Source organism: Marmota monax, unplaced genomic scaffold (assembly GCF_021218885.2).
Source record: "Marmota monax isolate L192 unplaced genomic scaffold, Marmota_monax_Labrador192_F-V1.1 WCK01_AAM20220418_F8-fsc00090, whole genome shotgun sequence".
Classification (NCBI taxonomy): domain Eukaryota; kingdom Metazoa; phylum Chordata; class Mammalia; order Rodentia; family Sciuridae; genus Marmota; species Marmota monax.
In genome coordinates, this window is record NW_026695219.1 from 7777149 (window position 1) to 7798447 (window position 21299).

A 21299-nucleotide genomic window follows, 5' to 3' on the forward strand; every position below is an offset into this window, starting at 1 on the left:
TAAGCAGCTGGGAATGGCTCAAATGATTTGGTTAATTAGTTGGACCCAAAGGAGACAACAATAAACAAAGCTGCAAATGTCAGAACTTCTTTGGCCTACTGAGGAAAAAGATTTAAGAAGATCAAAATGCTGGAATGGATTTAATATGCAAGGCCTATTTACACATCCGTTAACCATGTCCATAGGAGGAGCCAGAAAACATTTCATTCACCATCCTATGAGAAACACTCAGGGGCTGGGGTTGTGGCTCAATGGTACAGTGCTTGCCTAGCTTGTGTGAGGCACTGGGTTCAATCCTCAGCACCACATAAAAAAATAAATTAAATAAAGGTGAAAGAAAGAAAGAGAAAGAAAGAAAGAAGGAAGGAAGGAAGGAAGGAAGGAAGGAAGGAAGGAAGGAAGGAAGGAAGGAAGGAAGGAAAGAAAGAAAGAAAGAAAGAAAGACCAATGAGAGGAGACTTGGTCTCCTTTAAGAGCTCTATTGTGGCTATTCTCAATGGGCCATGAATAAAAGTAGAAAGGCATGCATCAGACTGGGCTCCTGAATTCAGCAGAAGATGATGAGATCCCATGATGGCAAGTACCAAGTAGTAGCACTTTATCATCAAAGGCAAAATGGGATGGCAGCCAAAATAGTAACCAGAATTTTTGAACTACAGAGTTCTTTGATGCTTACTACTGGTCACAGTCCCCTAGAACTGAAAGATGGGCAATTTGGAAAAGTCTTACCTTATTGGTATTAGCAAGAAAGCTGTAAAACTGGTAAAGAGAGCATGACTTATATCACCAGAATAAAAACTTGTGCCCCACACACCAATTCCCAGATTTGTGCCACTTCACAGACTCAAAGCCTCCTGAATGAAAGGAAGGTCAGTTTCCCTTGAGGAAGAACTCTACCACACAAAACACATGGAACAGTCAGGGACCCCCAACACCCCTTAAAATAGCATCCCTTAAAATTAAGGGAATAAAAGTCTCAGAAGGGAGTAACACAATCAAACTAGCTCTCAGCCTTACAGGATTGATAGATATATTAGAAAATTAGAACTAAACTAAAGTGGACCAGTGTCCAAGGCTATACAATGAAGATAATACACCTGGAAACAGGACACTGAGAAGTCAGTTCAGCTTTGGAGACTATGTGGTCAGCAGAATACTAAAAAAGTCCAGAAGCAGACCAACAAAATAACTAAAACCAAACCCATTGAAATACAACAATAGTTTGCCCTGTTCTGAAAATAATACTGTGAACTCTTCCAGATGACAAGGAGCAAATTCCAGCTGGTGAGGGCCACATGCATTCATATTCACTAAAGTAACCTGCAATTACCTTTACCTTACTTGTGTACCTCTAGATGGAGACTTAAGATGGTAATGAGACATGTAATGCATAGAGAAGCATGATGAAGAAGAGGCTCAATTAAAACCCCACCTCTCCATGTGATCCATCAAGGGACTGGAACCCTGCCTACCCTGCAGATGCCATAAAAGCTGTATATATCTGTGTCCTTTGCTTGAGCTAGAAGGATAATATCCATCAGTGCTATCTCCCTTTGTGCTTAAGCAGATACTCCCTCACCCCCAATAATACCTCTCCTGTGCGTAAATTCTTTCTGGGTCTAGTTTCATTTCTACCATCTCTGAACCCAAGGACCTCAACTCCAATAACCTGTGTACTATAAATCTTCCTCCTTTGCTTCCCAAAAGTCTACAGCCAATTACAAGTTTGTCTGGGCACTAGGGAAAAGGATATAACCAGACTTTCAGGAGAATAAGAAAATGCCTGTGAACTAAAGGTAACTCCTAAAGACTCAAAATCCTATTTTGGCCCCTCTCCCAGTAACAGGAGCTTATTAAAATCAAGGGATCTATGGGGTGTGGTGGCACACGCCTGTAATCCCAGTGGCTTAGGAGGCTGAGACAGGAGAATCGCAAGTTCAAAGCCAGCCTCAGCAACTGCGAGGCGCTAAGCAACTCAGTGAGACCCTGTCTCTAGATAAAATACAAAACAGGGCTGGAGATGTGTAGGGCACGTCACATCAGAGAAATAGAAACCTATGATGGAGAAAAGGAAACCTAACTTGCAGACTGATGCTCACTTCCTGGTCTTGGGGCCCACATGGCTAAGATGGCGCCTGGCGATCAGCCAGAAGGCGTTACCATGGGTTGTGACGAAAAATCAGGCCACCTCTAGGATAGGCTCAGAACCCTTCCACCCTCTTGGACAGCTCCTGTCTCCCTTTACTACCTGTAGAATGGGTGTACATGTGAACTCTCCCCACCCTGCTGACCTTCATCCTGATTGGCTCCTGTGCCTTATATTAGCTGTGTGCTCTTCCTCAATGAATGAGCTCCAGCCTTGACTGGTCTCCCTGACACCCAGTGAGGGAGGGCTGGGTGCGGGCGGTCAGTTGGCCCTCTCCTTTCTTGGCTCGTCCTGGCAGGGGCGTGTTCTCCCCATCTCTCCTGCACATCAGGAGAGAACGAGGACTAAAAACCCCGACAGGGATGTGACTTAGTGGTCAAGTATCCCTGAGTTCAATCTCCGGTACCAAAAAAAAAAAAAATCAAGGAATGACTGGGAATTGGTCTACGAAGATTCATCTCATAGTAGATCCAAAGGGCCCCCAAGCCTACCCTATAGTTATGGCCTCCAGTTTCAGAATACATAGCAGGAAAAGACAGAACCCTCACTTGTTCTCTTACCCATAGAGTAATGATTATTACAATCTAAAAGTCTGAATACAAGTCATAGAACTACCTTAACCTATTAAATAGTAAATTAAAACCAATATGTGATTTCTGGAAAGGTCGAATAAGAGATGTAGAAATAGTAACCATTTAACTTCCCTATCTGACCAATGTAGAAGAATGATGGATTTTGGAGAATGATGGTAGATTACAGGATCCCAAAGTTATGGAATATCAAAGAGAGAATGTGACTCAGCTCTAAGAATAATAAACTCACCCAAAGACAGATGACAAGATTTTATAATCTTCTGGGGAGGGTTTTAGTATGCTTTCAGTTGTCCAAAGGATAGTAAGGTAGGAGAAGAACTGCTATTGTCTTTAAGTAAAATTAAAAGTATTATTAAATGAGGTGTATATAGTTGACAAGGTAAGAACAGTGGTGGCTTCTATAATCAACATAACAAGCTAGAACTACATAAACCCAGTATCTCTCCCTGTGGGAGGCCATCTTCGCACATGATTTGAGTTACCTCCCTGGCTGGGTGAGAGGCGCTTAGACTCAACTGTGTCAGAGCCTTCCCCACCCTGTCGCAGGTACAAGGGATTGTCCGTGTGGAGGCCTGCCTGGCCACTGACCCGAAGACCCAATAGCCGGCCCTGACCTTGGGATGCTGCCCCCCTCAACCTTCATTGGATGGGATTTTCCCTTGAATTTTTTGTTCCCCAATAAAAGCTCACTCCCTGGCGTGCTCTCCCTCTCTCGCTAGCCTCTTCTGAAAACCTCGCCACCGCATTAAGTAGATGGAGGTGGGAGTTAGGAGAAGCCGTCTCAGGAGCTGGGAATTAAAGGTAATGAGAGTACATCTCTTTAATTTTAAAACTCACTAGTAAATTTCTATGCTTCGAACCTTCTTTTATGAAGCTCACGCGCTGGTCGCGCAGCATCTCCCTATAAACCCAGGTGTGAGATTTGGAAGACAGAAGTCAAACAACTGTCACTATATCCTGACAGTTTTGTATAGAGTGCCAGGTACTGCTGAAGCTTATATACAATGTCACTGATCCAACGCTCACCTTGTTGACAGACAGAAGCAGCAAGGTCCCCTTTTCTAGCTCACTCTGAATCACTTCCTTAACCTTCCCTCGATTATAGGGTCCAGTAAAATGAAAAGTTCAGTGGCAAAGGGCATCAGAAATTTCTGCAAGCTATCAATGTCATAAAGTTGAGAAACAAGGACAAAGACATAGATTCCTGTTTGTCTTTACTTGTTCCAATAGAATTACAGTTTTTTTCTTCCTTTCTCTTATTTGACATCCAGCTCACCTCTCTGCCAGCTCTTTTACCTCATATAACTTCAGGTCTATGTATTGCATAGGCAGCATCATCTTCACCAACTCCCCAGGTAATGTAAGGCCTCATCCCTATAATCCTTATTCTTTATCACTCAATGGCTCTGTTTCTTTGATCAAAATCTGACTGATATACCCCTTTAGAAAAAATTGACCCCAGAAAATACCCCTGACAGTGGGAGACAACCAGATAATCATATAGATATCCACTAGGTAAGAATCTGTGCAAATGCCTGGTGGTGGCTTTGTTTTATTTATTTTTTTAATATTTCTTTTTTAGGTGTAGTTGGAAACAATAGCTTTATTTTTACGCAGTGCTGAGGATCAAATCCAGGGCCTCGCACATGCTACACAGGTGCTCTACCTCTGAGCCACAACCCCACCCCACCCTACCCCTGGTGGTGTTTTTTAACCAAAAGTTTATAACCAAAAACATTTTGGTGCCTCCTTCTTAAACAAGTCAAGAAGACATGATACTTGAAGATAGCTCTTTTATTCTTTCTTTTATTTTTCTTTTAATCAGAAATTTTCAAATATTCACAAACAGAACAGCATAATGAACCACTTGTGTTCATAAACTAGCTTCAAAAATCATCATCATATGGCCAACCTTACATAACTTATACCTTCCCCCCATACTTCCCAATTACATTATTTTCCAGCAAACCCCAAACAACGAGCATTTCACTCATGATATATTTTATAAGGATAAAAATCTTTTGCCAGAGCTGGGCCCAGTGGTGCATACCTATAATCCCAGCAGCTCAGGAGGCTGAGGCAGGAGGATAGCAAGCTTGAGACAAAAGTCAGCAACTTAGCAAGGCCCTAAACAACTCAGCAAGACCCTGTCTAAAAATAAAACATTACAAAAGGGCTGGGGATGTGGCTCAGTGATAAAGCACCCATGGGCTCAATCCCTCAAAAAAAAAAAAAAAAAGATCTTTCATTGTTTTTACTTGTAACTTTTCATTTTCAATTTATGACTAACAAAAACTTTGTAAAAATAGTGTAAAGAATTCCCATTTTCCTTTTACAAAAATTTCCCAAATGTAAATGTCTTGAATAAAGAAGATAATTGTCAAAATAATAAACACTGATTTAGTACTATAATCTATATACTCTATTCAAATGTCACAAATTGTCCCATTAAAGTCCTATTTTTTATCCAGGATCACATTTTCCATTTAGTTGTCATGCCATCTTGGTCTCCTTTAATCTGGAAGTTTTTCAGTCTTTGTCATCCATGATCTTGATTCCTTTGAAGAGTACTACCCAGTTATTTTGCAGACTGTTCCTCATTTTCATTTTCTCTGATATTTCCTCATGATTAAATTCAGATTATGCATTTTGATGTATGTTCATCACAGAAGGAATGTTGTGTCTGTCTCAGTAGCATATTATGTTGATTTATCCTATTAATGCTGATAACTTGGATCACTTAAAGTGTTATCTGCCCAGGGTAAAATCACTGTTTTCCCTTGAACTTTAATAAGTATCTACTTCTGATCATATTTTGCCCATTCACTTTAGTATCCATTGATGATTCCCATCTGAAGGCAAGCAATTAGATGCTGAGATCCCATCCACCCACAATTCCATGAGCAACTTAAATTTAAAATTTCAACTTTTCTTGGTGAAATGGTTACAAATTTCAAATAGCAAGACTGGGAAGGAAACGTTAAGTTGCATAAAGACTACATTGATTGATATTTCACAATTCTGAAACAAATTTATTTCAATGATGCCCTTTCCTAAACAAGCAAGCTTGAAATATAAGGAAACTCATACAACTTGCTTTATAGGCTCTCTTAAGTAAATTTAAGAAGAGATATTAATAAGTCATATGACTATCTCCATTGATGCACAAATGATAAAAATGCCCTTGTGGAAGAGTTCGACACCTTTTTTTGGTAGTATTAGGATTGAATCCAGAGCTTCAATACACTAGTCAAGCTCTCTACATCTGAGCTACATCTCTAGCCCTTTTGTTTATTTATTTTGAAATTTTAAAACAGGTTCTTACTAAATTTCACAGGCTGGTACAAATTTGCAATTTTCCTGACTCAGCCTCCCAAGTCACTGGGATTACAGACCTGTACCACAGTGCCCAGTTAAACACCTACTCTATTATTATTATTATTATTATCATATTATTATTATTATTATTATTTTTCAGTTGTAGATGGACACAATGCCTTTATTTTATTTATTTACTCTTATATGGTGCTGAGGCTCGAACCCAGTACATCACAGGTGCTAATAACCAAGCACTCTACCACTGAGCCACAGCTCCAGTGCCTCAATCTACTCTTAATAGACTTTTGAGAAAACAGAAATGGATTAATACTACTTTAACATAATAAAATATATGTGCCTAAATCCTAAAGCTAGTATCTTAATAAGGAAACTTTAGAAGCCAAGAACACAAGAATGCCCAGTATCTTCACTACTATTTAACATTGCTAAGAGGCATGACTCCAAAAAATTAGCCAAAAAACACACTTAGAGGCATAAAAGTGGAAAATATAATACTATGCATTTGAAGACATAAAAGAGTATTCATAGCAATTAAATACTCCATAATTCTCTATAATTAAAACAATGTGGTATAATTTAAGATATCAACAGACAGGTCAATCAATGGAATAAAGAAGGTCTAGAAATAGACTCAACTAGTATATGATCTATCATGATCTCTAGAGCAAATCACAGACTCAAAAATAACTATATATCTACATACACATTGTGTATATATATACATACATACACACAATGTGTATGTAGATAGATAGATAGATAATTTTTTTAATCTTTTGTTTCTGTTGTTTATTTTTTATGTAATGATGGAGATTGAACCCAGGGCCTCATGCAAGGTAGATAAGTGCTCTACCACTAAACTGTCTCCCCAGCCCCCCAAAAAATCTTTTCAATAAATGACAGTGGGACAACTTAGTAAGCACATGGTAAAAGATAAAATTAGGTTCATTTCTTACATCATTCATAAACATGAACTCTAAATGAATCAGAAATCTAAACAATAAAGATTTAAAGTAAACAGTCTAGAAGAAAATGGGATAAATCTATCACATCCAAAGTCAAAGGACAAATTACAACCTGAGAGAAAATATTTCCATCATTATCAGAGATCGAAAGTTAATATCCCTGACACAAAATAAAGTTTAAAATCTGAGGTGCAGTGGCACACGCCTGTAATCCCAATGGCTTTGGAGGCTAAGACAGGAAGATTTTGAGTTCAAAGCTTGCCTCAGCAAAAGCAATGCGCTAAGCAAGTCAGTGAGACCCTATCTCTAAATAAAATACAAAATAGGTCTGGGGATGTGGCTCAGCGATCAAGTGTCCCTGAGTTCAATCCCCGGTACCCCCTGAAAAAAAAAAAAAATCTGTGAGCAAAAATTTATAGAAAAATGGGCAAAAAGATAAATACAGACAATTCACCAAAAGATATAAAATGGCCATTAAACATATAAAAAGTTCTTTAACTTCTCTCATAATGAATTTAAATGCAAATTAAAACTGCACTAAAATTCCACTTTTCACCCATCAGATCAAAAATTCAAAAGTTTAACAATACAATAAGGCTTCAAAACTAAGAAGAAAAGAAAAAAACTTTTGCACACAATGCTAGGGGGACTACAAAATGGTACAATTCCACATAGGTATTCACTCTTTAATTTAGAAAGTCCACTTCTAGGAATCTATTCTGAACATATAACTACAACAATACATAAATGGTTATTTGCAATAGCAATATGCACAACTGCAAGATATAAAAAACTACCTAAATACCCATACATAGGAAATAAAACACTAAAGTTCACACACAAAATGGATGACATAGAGCCATAAAGAAGAAAAAAAAAGATCTCTACAAATTGAAATGGAGTGATTTTCAATAAATACTAAGTGAAAAAAAGCAAGTGCAAAAGAGCAAATACAAAATGGCTACCTTTTGTATAAGAATGGAAAATAAGAACACACATACAGAGATGGGGTTGTGGATCAATAGTAGTGTACTTGCCTAGCACATGTGAGGAATTGAGTTCAATCCTCAGCACCACAAAAAAAATAAATAAAGTTATTATGTTCATCTACTGCTAAAAATATTTTTTAAAAAGAATACATATATATATTTGCTTATCTTGATGGGGGGAAAAAATGCCAGACAAAATGATACACACCTAGTTCCAGCTACTCAGGAGGCTGAAGTAGGAGACACCCTTGACCCAGGAGTTCCAGGCCAGTCTGGGCAAAACCCCATCTCAAAAAAAAAAAAAAAGCAGCAGCAGCAGCAGCCAGATGATCCAGATGCAACTGTCTAAATATTTGTGTCCCCATAAAATTTGTTATGTTGAAACCTAACCCCCAATACAGTAGTATTAAGAGTTGGGATCTTTAGAAGATGATTAGGTCACTAAGATGGAGTCTTAATGAATGGAATTAGTGCCATTATTTAAAAAAAAAAAAAAAAAAGGGGGGGGGGCCTCCAGGGAACAAGGCTGCCTGCCCCTTCTGCCACGTCTTGTGAAGACCTAGCTAGAAATCACCATCTGTGAGAGATGGACCTTCAACAGATATCAAATCTGCTGGTGCCTTTACCTTGAACTTCTTGACCTCTAAAACTGTAAGAAATTCATTTCTGTTCTTTTAGTTTAGGTTTTGGAAGCATGTTAATATTCTACACATTCAAAAAACTAAATTAAATCCAAAAGGATGGAAAAGGACAGCTAAAGCTGAAAGCAAAAATGAAACAAATAAACTCAACCCGATTTCAAATTAATACCAATAACTAAAGAAAGAACCCAAGATGTAACACAGTATTTTACTACACAATTCCAGTCTTTGGTGGAATAGAGGGAAAGGCAAACAAAGTCTAAACAACCATCATACCAAACATTCAGTGAGCAAAGAATTACCCATGGATACTAAATCTAGGGCAAATTTTTAATGAGCAAACTATTTGCATAGTGTTAAAGGGTTTCACCACATTTTTTGCTTGCAAGAGGGAGAAATACTTAATAGTGGAGAAACTATATAGCCTAACTAGATTATCAAAATTAACATCATTGGGCTGCGTGTGTAGCTCAGTGATAGAGCATTTGTCCAGCATGCATGAGACCCTGGGTTCACCCACCAGCATCACCAGCACCACCACCACCACAATCCAACAGAAAAAAAGAAGAGGAGGAGGAGGAAGAAGAGGAAGAAAAAGAAAATTTAACACCATTAATGGAAAGTAGCTGGATGATGTGAGCCTTCTGAGATGATACTTTGAGGATACATCACTCATGTAACACCCCAACTGAGAATACATATCTTGAATCTAACCATAAGGAAACATTTCATAAACCCAAAATGGGGAATGTTCTATTTAAAAAGAAAAAAAGAAAAGGAAGGAACTGTACAATTAAAAAATGTAGACATTATACATGCCAAAAAACAATTGTGGGAATGTTCCAGATTAAAGCAGGCCAAAACAACATGACAATTCAACACAACTCCTGACCCTAGACTGGGTACACACTGAAAGGGTAAAAAGTAAGTCATAAAGAAAATTATCACTTCACTTGACAAAACTAGAATACAGATGATAAAGTATCATAGTAATGTTAAATTTATTGAACCTGATATGTATGATAACATCCCAGTTCTTTAGATAAACAGGCTGAAGTACTTAGGGATAGAGAGCCAAGATCTATGTAACTTATACCTTCAGAAAGAATAAAGTGTGTGTGTGTGTGTGCACGCGCGCACCGCCACATGCCAGCAAATAAGTGACAGGAGTGCAAGGTTAAGAAAAAGAGGAAGAAGTATGCAAGTGAGGTACAATGTTAATAATCATGGTAAAGGGTACACAGATTCCTTGTAGTAGTATTTTTTTATATTTATTTCTTAGTGGTAGTGGGACACAATACCTTTATTTTATTTATTTTTATGTGGTGCTGAGGCTTGAACCCAGGTCCTTACTTTAAATAAATGAATACAAGTTTTAAATGGACCCTCAGGACTTCTCAATAACCCTATATTTCACTAAGCAATTTACTCTTCTCTCCTAGAAGATTACTGCAAATCTTCTAAGGCCAAGTTACTTACTCACACATTAGGCGAGCACTCTATGGCTGAGCCACAACCCCAGACCTAGTATTCTTTTTTTATTATTATATTCATAATTTCATCTTCTCTTTACAAATTCAGAAAGTATATGCTTATGCAGATGAAGACAAAGGGCAACCATCTCTTAGTCAGCTTTTCATCACTGTGACCAAAATACCCAACAATAACAATTTGGAGGAGAAAAAGGTTATTTGGGCTCACAGTTTCAGAGGTTAAGTCCATGGTTGGCCAATTCCATTGCTCTGGGTCCAAGATGAGGCAAAACATCATGGTGGAAGGGTATGGGGGGAGCAGCGCTGCTCCACTCATGGCAACCAGAAATCAGACAGAGGGAGAAAAGAAGGGGCCACAGGGAAGATGAACCCTTCCAGGGCACACCCTCCACTGACCCACCCACCTGCCGACAGTTACCAACTAGTCCATTTAAACTCGGATGGACTGATTAAGTTTTAGCTCTCATAATCCTCTGAATATTCCTACATTGGCACAGGAGCTTTGGGGGTACATTGCATATCCAAACCATAACACCATCCAAAGACTGTTTGCTCATATATGATACAGGTTCCCCCACTGGCACCATGAGTTGTTGTCCTTTCATTTGAGAAGACTTTGGTGAAAGCTTCTTGGATACCCTGGACCGGTGTCAGAGATTCTGTCCATGGTCAGCCAATTCACTGCTTCAGGGCTGTGATGAGGCAGAACATCATGACAGACAGGTGTGGAGGAAGAAAGCTGCTAAGCTCATGACAGGAGGCAGGGAGAGGTCAAGTTCAGTAGAACATCTTTTCACTGACTTCTAAAAAGTTTGATCAGCCCAGAGTTTGAATAAGGGAAGCAAAAATTCTGTGTTACCCTAACTGGTCCCACATATCCTATAAGGCTATGAGAAAACCAGAACCAAATATTGCTCACTAATTCTAACATATACTAGAGAACAAACCCCACTGTCTCAAAATGATACAAAAGGTAAGTCCATTTTCCTGTAACAGTGGTTCTCAAAAGTATAATCCATGGACCTCTTGGGGATCTCTCAAGCCCTTTCAGGAGGTCCACAAGGTCAAAACTATTTCATAATATGAAGATATTTTTGTCTTTTCAAAGTGCATTTCATTGTATGCATTCAGTAATTTTTGAATATCAACTTCCAAACAAAATATATCAAAGGAAATTCACACTTAGATGTAGTCCAGTAAAATGTTAATATTTCAAGTATAAAGAAAAATAAACTTCTTTTTTTAACTTTTAGTTATAGATGGACACAATATTTTCATTTTGTTTACTTATTTTTATGTGGTGCTGAAGATCAAACCCAATGCCTCAAATGTATGAGGCAAGCACTTTGCCACTGGGCCACACAACCACAGCCCCCCGCCACACTTTTTTATTTTATTTATATATATGTTGTAGATGGATACAATATCTTTATTTTTTTTTTTTAATGTTGTGCTAAGGATCAAACCCAGTGCCTCATGCATGTGAAGCAAGCACTCAACCACTGAGCTACAACCCCAGCCCCTCAACAAAACTCTTAATGATAACACAAAACCAGATTCCCTAACAAAGGAACAAAAAAGTCAGACTTGCTCTATAGGGGAAAAAAAAAATGTACCTTAAGGTGTAAAATAAATAGAAAAATAAATTCCTGACACATGTCAAGCACATCCTAAATATTTGTTAAATATATATTCTTTTGTATGCAACTTCTCAGAAAATATGCAACCCAGTTTTTTAAAAAATATATTTATTTTTTTAGTTGTAGTTGGACACAATACCTTTATTTTTATGTGGTGCTGAGGATGAAACCCAGCACCTTGCACGTGCTAGGTGAGCCCTCTACAGCTGAGCCACAACCCCAGCCCCAGTTATTTTTCTTAAAGAAGTTACTTGATGTTATGAAGAACACTGAAAATAAGTATGTACATCAAGTAAATTATTAATCAACTAAAAGAATCTTAATAAGAATGCACAATCATCTAGTTTACAAAAGATAATTATACAACAGTTAAAACACATGACAGTTGTTTTGGTGGAGGGGAATACTAAGGTCATTCTAATATAAAATTCAGCAAAAAAAATACAAAATGAAATAAATATAAGTGGCTAACAAACATGTTGGGGAAATGCTCATTTTACTAAAACAACCATGCCAATTTAAACATCAAAAGAATACCATTTTTACCAAGTGAATTTACAAAGATTTTAAATAAAATACCACTGGTAGTAGGGATAGGAAAAAACAGATACTTCTAATATTTTGCTGATGGAGTGAAACTAACTTGAAAAAATACTTTTTAAAGTACTGCCTAACCAAACAGTTACTTTAAAATCACTTCAAGAAACACTGTCCCATTAGCTTCTTCAAAAAAGGTAAAATGTCCCCTTCTCAGACTATACCCAAAAGACCTAAGAAGAGCATACTACAGGGACACAGCCACATCAATATTTATAGCAGCACAATTCACAATAGCTAGAATGTGGAACCAACCTAGATGCCCTTCAATAGATGAATGGATTAAAAAAATGTGGCATTTATACAGGATGGAATATTACTCAGCACTAAAAAATAATAAAATCATGGCATTTGCAGGCAAATGGATGGCATTAGAGCAGATTATGCTAAGTGAAGTTAGCCAATCTCTAAAAAACAAATGCCGAATGTCTTCTCTGATATAAGGGGGGGTGACTCAAAATGGGATAGGGAGGAAGAGCATGAGAAGAAGACTACCACTAAATAGGGAAGAGAGGTAGGAGGGAAAAGAGGGAGAAGGGGAGTTGCACAGAAGATGGGAGGAGAACCTCATTGTTATAAAGAATACACATATGATGTTATAATGAGAAAAAGGAAAAAAAAGTGTGTCACATTAGATTGGATAGAGAGAAAGGATGGGAGAGGAGGGGAGGAGTAGGGAGGATAGGAAGGGCAGCAGAACAGAATAGACAATATGATTGATGTATGTACAATCCATATATGAATTATATATCAAAATGCATTCTACTGTCATGTATGAATAAAAAAAATAAATAAAAATTTTTTAAAAAAGGTAAAATAGCCAAATTTTTAAAACCCTACAAGTCTAACAAGATTATTTTCCTAACTGCCTACTTCATTAGTGTGTAGGTCAACATAAAATTCTAGGTGGAAAATAATGTTCCTCAGAATTCTGGGGCATTTCTCTTTTGCTTTTCATCTCCAGGGTTACTGGTATAATGTTTGGGAATTTTCTGATTCCCTATTCTTTTTTATATGGCCCATTTTTTTGTCACTTGAAGCTTTTAGGATTCTCTCCATATTTTCAGTTTTCATTGTACTAGGCACTTGTAGATTCCTTCAATCTTCAAAGTCATGTCTTTTCCTGAAATTTTCTTATATTAATAATTTGATAATTTCTTTTCTTCCATTTATTTTTGTTTTCTCCTGGAACTCTCATTATACAAATATGTCATCTTGGACCCTCTTTCTCATATTTCAAATTTTTTATCTCTTTGTTCTGCTTTCTGGAAGACTTCCTCAAAATTACATTTAGTTTCTCTGTTTTCATTTTAGTTGTTATATTCTTCAATTTCCATAAGTAATATCTTCAGGCATTTTTTTTTAAGAGCTAAGGTCTTGATATGTTGCCCAGGCTGGCTTCAAACTCCTGGACTCAAGCAATCCCCCTGCCTTGGTCTCCCAAGTAACTGGAGCTACAGGTGCATCCTGTAGCTCAAGGGTTTTATTATCTTTCTCTATTTCCTTTTTTTTTTTAAACAAAAGAATATTATTTTTGGAGCCTTTCCCCAAATACTCCCAAATTACCTTTGAGAGTAAGGCACTAAAAAGCCAAAAAGGCAGGGCATGTGAAGAAGTGAGTGTTCAGGAGAACGTCCCTCCATTGGCTACTAGCTGGGCAGAAACCCAGCTATTTCTCTGGGAGATCTGCACCAGCCTGTATTTGCACATCTTTTTTCTTGGCTGTTTGGGAAGTATTTTCCTCTCTCTTCCCTGGAGTACCTCTTTGATTCTCATTCTCACACAACTAGACAGAAGTTGTTTGACATGTGATTCTGCAATACACTGAATGCAGAAACAGTTCCAAGAATCCAAGTGTGTTCTATTAAGCCAGACATTAGAGAGATGAAAAAATGTAAAGCAGTGTAACTTTTCCCACTAAATTTTCTCATTTTAGATAGTTTGTTCTTTAAAACTTTTTGTTAAAATGTAATGTACTTGTTTTTTAAATGTATTTCAAAACTTTTCAGTTTTATTAAGTTTTTATACTATAAATATCAATAGGCATAACCCACATGCACCAGCATCCTCAATAACATTCTTTAAAATTCCTCCTATTAAATTCATTTCATTAATTTTTGGAATGCAAAGGGGCTGCCTCAAATGACAGTGTACATTAAGAGCAGGTGAAACCGCAGGCAATAGTCCTCTGCTTCAATTCTCTTTCTGTGAGGTTCTGAGGCAACACAGCTCTACAGAAGATTCTCAATAGATCTCAAAAATGGTAGTACATGCAGAGAAGACAAATCCAAGTGCAGGGGGAGTTGAAATGGGTATTCCAAAGAGAACAAATCACTGACTGCTTCATGACAAAAGGGTATAAAATAAAAACCAGAGAGCAACTGGTTTGTCCTGAGGTGTGTTGCCATTTGGAGAATCCAGGATCAATTACTACTGGTAGCAAATTAGGTTCTCTGTACCAATAGAAGCCACAATGGCTTTAGGAGAAGTCTAAGCTGCTGAGTTCCAGGCACCACCCTCTAGCCCTTTCCCACAGTCGTTGTGTTCTTGAGCCCTCTGAAAAAAACACCAGGTTGTCTGGAAAAAGAGAACAACTTACTGCTATCCACAAAGAAGGTGATCCTGTCTGATTAAGAACATCCTCTGCTGTGGCATTCACAGGACCAAATGATTTCAGGTTCAGGGTTCAGCCATACAGCTCTTTCCCAAACCTCCTTGCAGAAGAAAAGGAAGAAGCAAAAGAAACAGAAATTATAACTCCCACTTAAAAAGAAAAATGGAAGTCATGTCCATAATGCCCTCTTCAAACCACCTTATTCTCAATTCCTACACCTTATTTCATTCCAAATCTTTGAGTCTAAGATAAACTATTAGCCTGCCCAGGAAAGTCATCTCTCAAGGTTCTACCTATGAAATGATTTCACTACTCCTTTGATCTTCAGGCCTCCTCAGGAGGATCTATAAGACTTGTACCTGTTACCAGTACATTTCCCCAAATCAGCCATCAACCCAGGTAATGTTTTTTGTATATTATTTGAGCCAGGGAGGGCTTCCCAGTCTCCATTTGGCTCTTACTACTCTATCGTGGATCAAGAAGCCAATGTGAGAAATCTGCCATTGCTGAACTATTCACCCCAATGCCTAACTTTCTTGATAACTTCATTTGAAGAAAGTTCATCTATTACCTTAGCCTCTCAGATTCTGAGATTATAGGAATGCAATACCATGCCAGGCTTTTCTTATTCCAGATCTCAGCCATTCTTTAATATACCAATACATGTCCTACTTATAAGTGTATGTGTGTGTGTGTGTGTGTGTATTTTTTTTTCAGCCAATTTTGACCATTCCACCTGATCTTTGACCACATCAGAACCTGTAATCCAATGATTCTACCACATTTCACTATCACCCTCCTCAGGACCCCATTCCCTAAATTTAGAAACCATGATCCATGATTATATCCTCCCTTACCTACAACTTCCAACAACTACTCCCTCTTCATCCATCACACTAACTGACAATCCTGGGTAAACCCAATTCTCAGAGCCAAGAAATTAGCCACTGAGAGAGAATATTTAAAAAGCAATACCCTCATAAGCATTCCTTACTTTAAATAAATGATTACAAGTTTTAAATGGACCCTCAGGACTTCCCAATAACCCTATATTTCACTAAGAAATTTACTCTTCTCTCCTAGAAGATTATTGCAAATCTTCTAAGGCCAAATTACTTAGCAACCACTTCCCTGGTTGTCTCAAACCTTACACCATTGCTGTTGGCTTCTCTGGAATTTCTTCTTACCTATGACATGAAGCTATTTCCTCCTGCTTATACCCCAGGCTCAGTCCTTAGCCAGGACAGACTCCATCATCTTACTAAACCTAAGTTCCTTTACTGCCTGTTCACATTTATTCACACTGAAACGCAAATGTAGCTACTTTATTTTCTATAATTGATCTAATCTGTCTCCTTTACATGTGCTGTTCATTTGATAACTAATCTAAAATTCTTCATTAACATCTACCCTAAAAAAGAGCCAGGAAACTTGAAACTTGTCAAATAATACCTCAATCTCTTCCAGTTAATATTCAGACTAAGTTAAACTCCTTATCAGGACTGATTTAAATGGCTGCTCTCAGGTAAATTTTTCTCCAGGGTCTTATCAGTAATTCTTGATGGTGAGAAGGCCTTACATGTGGGGCATGTCTCTAGATCCTCACAGGTCTCTCCTGCAAGAAGGTAGTCAACTCCTGTCACTGAACTGGTACCATCTCATCTTTTGGGATGTCATGCTGGCTTCCATCCCTGGTGTCCATGGTTCACTCCCTAGTACCACCACACACACACACACACACACACACAGAGAACAAAAAAAGGCGGGAAGCAGAACCAAATCTCCTGTACTGGTAACTGTCCCCTGAGTCCACTTAGCACTCCCTCGGTATCCCCAGAACTTTAGCCAGACAAGAAAGTTCAGAATGTGTAACTCTCACAATTTGCTTTCCCTACTCTATGCCCCTTTTTTCCACAATTCACCAGGGCTGAAAAGGATGGACTTTCCACTTCCAAGCCATCCTCCTTCCTCCTGGGAGTTACGAGGCCTCAACATCAGGCTTAATGATGGATGTGATAGAAGAAACTATCATTAGAGTGTGCTAGTGGTAGCTTTTATATGGAAGCTATAGGCAATTTGGAACTTTGGAAAACCAAAGATAAACATATTGACTTAAACTTACCCAAAACATTGTCATTTCAAAAATTCAACAATTAGCCTGTAATTCCAGGAGCTAGGAAGGCTGAGGCAGAAGGATCACAAGTTCAAAGCCAGCCTCAGCAACTTAGCAAGACCCTAAGCAACTTAGTGACACCCTGTCTCAAAATAAAAAGGGTTGGGGATGTGAATCTATGGTTAAGTGCCCCTGGTACTAAAAAAAAAAAAAAAAAAAAAAAAAACCTTAAATAAAAATTTTTTAAAATTCAACAATTAGCATTTACAGTGTACTTTATATACGAAGGACAAAGATTACATTTAGATTACTACTCTGTGGGTAAGGAGACCTACAAACATAATAATAACAATGAAATTTTATGTGTTGTGTTTACCAAAACAAAGAGAAAATATGCCTAACTCATTTGTCAAATGATCTTCTCTATCTCTATCAAACTAAAAAATGTGTGTGATGGAAGGATGATATGAATGATTTCAGGTCACAATGTCATTGTCAATTAGCCTTCCTCTGACTTACTTCATTTTCTTCTCCACTCACAACATGAAAAAACAGAAACCATTCCTTAGTGAGAAGAAAAGAGAAAGAGAAGCCATGAAGCAAGTTCAAGTTTCTCAATTAACAAAAATAAATATGTAGAACTAAAGCACCAATCAAAACAGCCCTAGGGCCAAGGGAAGTATGTATAACACTGTAACAACCATTTTCAGAGACTATGAAGTAATTAAAACAAATGTTTTTCTTGTTTGTTTGTTTGTTCTACTTGGTTCCCCTTCCCATGTTGTTACAAAGTATATAACATTTTTATTCCATTACTTAATTTACATACAAAACAACAGCAGAAGAGCTGGTTCAGTTAGCAGAAAATTTCTGCTAGATATTTATACTACGGTCTAAGAGCACACTGCATGCTACCTGTTAGGCCTACAATAATTGAAAAATGAAATATCTGTTCTCAAATTTACTATCATAATTGATAGTCAATAAAGAGAAACAATTTTACTTACAAGAGAAAAAACAAAGATACTTAACCCCCAATGATGGGCACTCAAAAGTGGTGGAAAACTTGACAAAATGATGCACCAACATTTCCCCAGCAATATTTGCAGGCTGACATGAATCCCAACTACACACTTGAGAACACTACAACCACTGAAGAGGAAGTGTTCAATGAAGTGCCCACTGCAACACAAGTGAACTATGGTATACGTGGCCACCAGGATAGATGGATGGATGGACAGATACACAGATAGATATCCTGGCAACAAAAAACAAGCACAAATAAATTTTTTGTGCAAAGAACTAATAAGCAAGTATCTGTTAGTAAACATGAAGTATCCAACTGTTCAGTCTGTTTTATTTGGATTCTTGGCATTAGCCTTCATCATTTTTTCTATGTTTATACTTGTTGATTTCCCCATTGGATGAATATTTGTGGAAAGTAGAGCCTGCCTCCTATCTTAAAGCCAAAAAGATCAAATACTCACCTTCTCAAATTCTCTTGCAGGTGGTGTACAGGCAGTGAGTGGCCTAAACTCAGCCAATCCAAGAGAACCACTAAGGATTTTGAATCAGAAATTAATAACATAAAGAAGAATGGTTGAAAGAGCAACTCTACAGCAACAATAAGTATCCCAAAAAGCAGCAGCAAGGTCCAGTTTCCATGATGCTGGTGGTACATGCTGCAGAATCATTTTTACCAGGCAACCTAAGTGATATACTTCCAGACCCTAACCCAACTACTCTTACAGTGCAATTTTCACATAGTTCCTACCCACTTTCAAACCCAGGTTTCTCCAGATAGTAAAGCAATATTTAAGGCTTCCCAATACACTTTAAAGAAATTTCTTTTGTGCTTAAATCACCACAGTTGTTGCAAGAAAAATGAGCAATGGACAGCAGGAATGACATAGAATAACAAGTTCAGTTCTGATAATTCAGTTACTACTTTGTCACCATTTATTCATTCCAAAACTTTTCTGTTCCAAGAACTAAATCATGTGTTCTCCATCAATTAATATTAAAGGACCTAAACAGTAAGTTCTCTGCTTTGGACTATATTCAAATTCAGGATACATGCCAAAGGATGCAATGGTTTAAGAGTCCTGCTTTCTATAATTTGCCTGAATAAGAATCAAAGATGTATGACTTTAAATGCTGAGGCCTTCCATAAAAAAAAAAAAAAAAAAAAAAAAAAAAAAGTCAAGTCTTGAAAGAACGAATTGCTTTCAATCCCACAGTTTACAAAAACTTCAAGGTGCTCTCTCCTTAACAGGTGTATGTGTTGTCAGTATTACTTCAGAAAGCAACAGATACAATTATTTGGTAACTTTAAAATGCAAATATGAACCAAATAAGAACATAATAAGATTAATGGTAAAGCTACTGATTACCTCCCTGCCTTCATTCATCCCAACCCCAGACTGATGGTCTGCAAGAGCAGGAATGCTTAAAATCATCTGAACCATCACAAAAAGAGCTCTTCTGCTTTGTGCATGGAAGGAGTTCAATACTATTTAACTGAATGCAATTCTTATGTACTAAAGGTATAGTACATATATATTTCCAGAAGTTGATTTCTCATAGAACTTTAAACTGGCACTGTGCTTCCAGGCTTCCAAAACACTGCCACATGGATTCTCACAACTAGATAAGTGTTGAAGAGTTAGACTTGCCTGCAGTCACTAACTGGAAAAGCACACTGAGGAATCTCAGTTATGTAGGCTACCACAACACTTTATTTGCACCCCTTTGTCAGCCCTTCTGATACACTGTAACTCTATCACTCGACCTGCCCCCTAGGAATTCTTAAGGATATTCCATTAATATCCATATCCCCGAGCCACACAAAACCTGGACCATAAAAGTGCACCGTAAACACTAAGATTCTTCTGCCTTCTTCAAGCCTAGTTCTTTGCCAGCAGGGCCTCAGCTCTGAGCCTGCTTTATGCACATCCCTGTTCCTTCACGCCCACCCCTGCCACTTAAGATTTCCACAGCCACACCAAAGAAGCTTGTCGCACACGACGTAGACTTTTTGTTCCCTAGCAAAATTACCCACAGCCAACGCTTCCCCTCAAGCCTGCAACACTGGGGAGGAAGGAGTAGCCTGGGTAACCGGTCCTGCTTCGTTCGCCATATAGAGGAGCAGGGGCTGGGATTCCTCAATCCACTTGGCTGGAGAGCAGAGGGGTCGTCTCGGCGGGGCCTGTCAGGGGCGACCTGCCCCCAGGAACACGCGTGCCGTGGGGAGTGGAGGGCCCCGTGATCTCCGCAGAACCGCCGAGCTGCTGTACAGCCGAGTGCAGGCGGAGTTCTCCGAGGACTGTCCACACCACGCTCCCAGCACTCTGGACCCCCGCACCGCTCGGGACTAAGGTGGGCAAAGGCGCTCCATACGTACCCGAGTAGGCAGCGGTCGCAGACGACGCCACGACTCCCCTTGCACACCGTGTACGCCAAAGGATCCGAGCGAAAGAGCAGCTCCCCGGGGCGTAGCGGGGCCACTGCGCGCAGCCCGTTTCCCCGGTCGGCAGTCGTGAACTTTTCCATCTTCAGTGGCTCCATCCTCCCGCAGCTCCCGCACCTCAGCCGTCTACCAAGTCCCGCAGACAGCGTCTCGCGGGCTGCCGGAACCCGCGCGCAGGCGCCCTGTGCGCACACGTACGCCCGAGGGGCGGGGCGGGCCCGAGGGGCGGGGCGGGCGCGGCGGGCCTCAGAGCATGCCCAGACCCGGCCCTGAGGGAGCCGCGCGCGGCGCCTGGGGACTCTACTGGTGCAGCTAGCTCCCCGGGGCTTTGCTAAGTAAGGATGGGCTGGTTTCTTCCCTTTCAACGTTTTATGATGATAATTTTAGTGCAGTAGAAAAAGTTAAAAGAACAATTCGGTGAACACCTGTATACCCTCCACCTAGATCAAACAATTCTTAACATGTTGCCATTTCTGATCGTTCACTCTACCCACCTGTATGTGTATTTGCTTGCATTTTCAAAGTTGTTGTGTTGAACCTTTGGAAACTAAGTTGCAGACATCATAACAGTTCAGAACTTATACTTTTCCTCATAACATTTTACACTTAGATACTATAATATTCATTTTCACAGAATAAGAGTGATATCCTGAGCTCTTAGCATGTACAAGGTCCCGGATTCAATTCCCCAAACCGCATA

At 38.9% G+C, this 21299-nt stretch overlaps 1 protein-coding gene across 2 annotated transcripts in view; it reads right to left on the reverse strand.

Annotated features, from left to right (window-relative positions):
* Smyd3 (SET and MYND domain containing 3) overlaps nucleotides 1-20774 on the reverse strand; it is a 709978-nt gene extending 689204 nt beyond the window's left edge. The window contains exon 1 of one of the 2 annotated variants that reach the window (XM_058575189.1): nucleotides 20534-20774. In XM_058575189.1, coding sequence (XP_058431172.1) covers nucleotides 20534-20697 — 164 coding nt within the window. In that variant the 5' untranslated portion in view covers nucleotides 20698-20774. Of the gene's footprint in view, nucleotides 1-15002; nucleotides 17334-20533 lie in introns of those variants that run through there. The other variant, XM_058575190.1, reaches the window with a different exon arrangement.
* Between the last annotated feature and the right edge of the window lie 525 nt (nucleotides 20775-21299).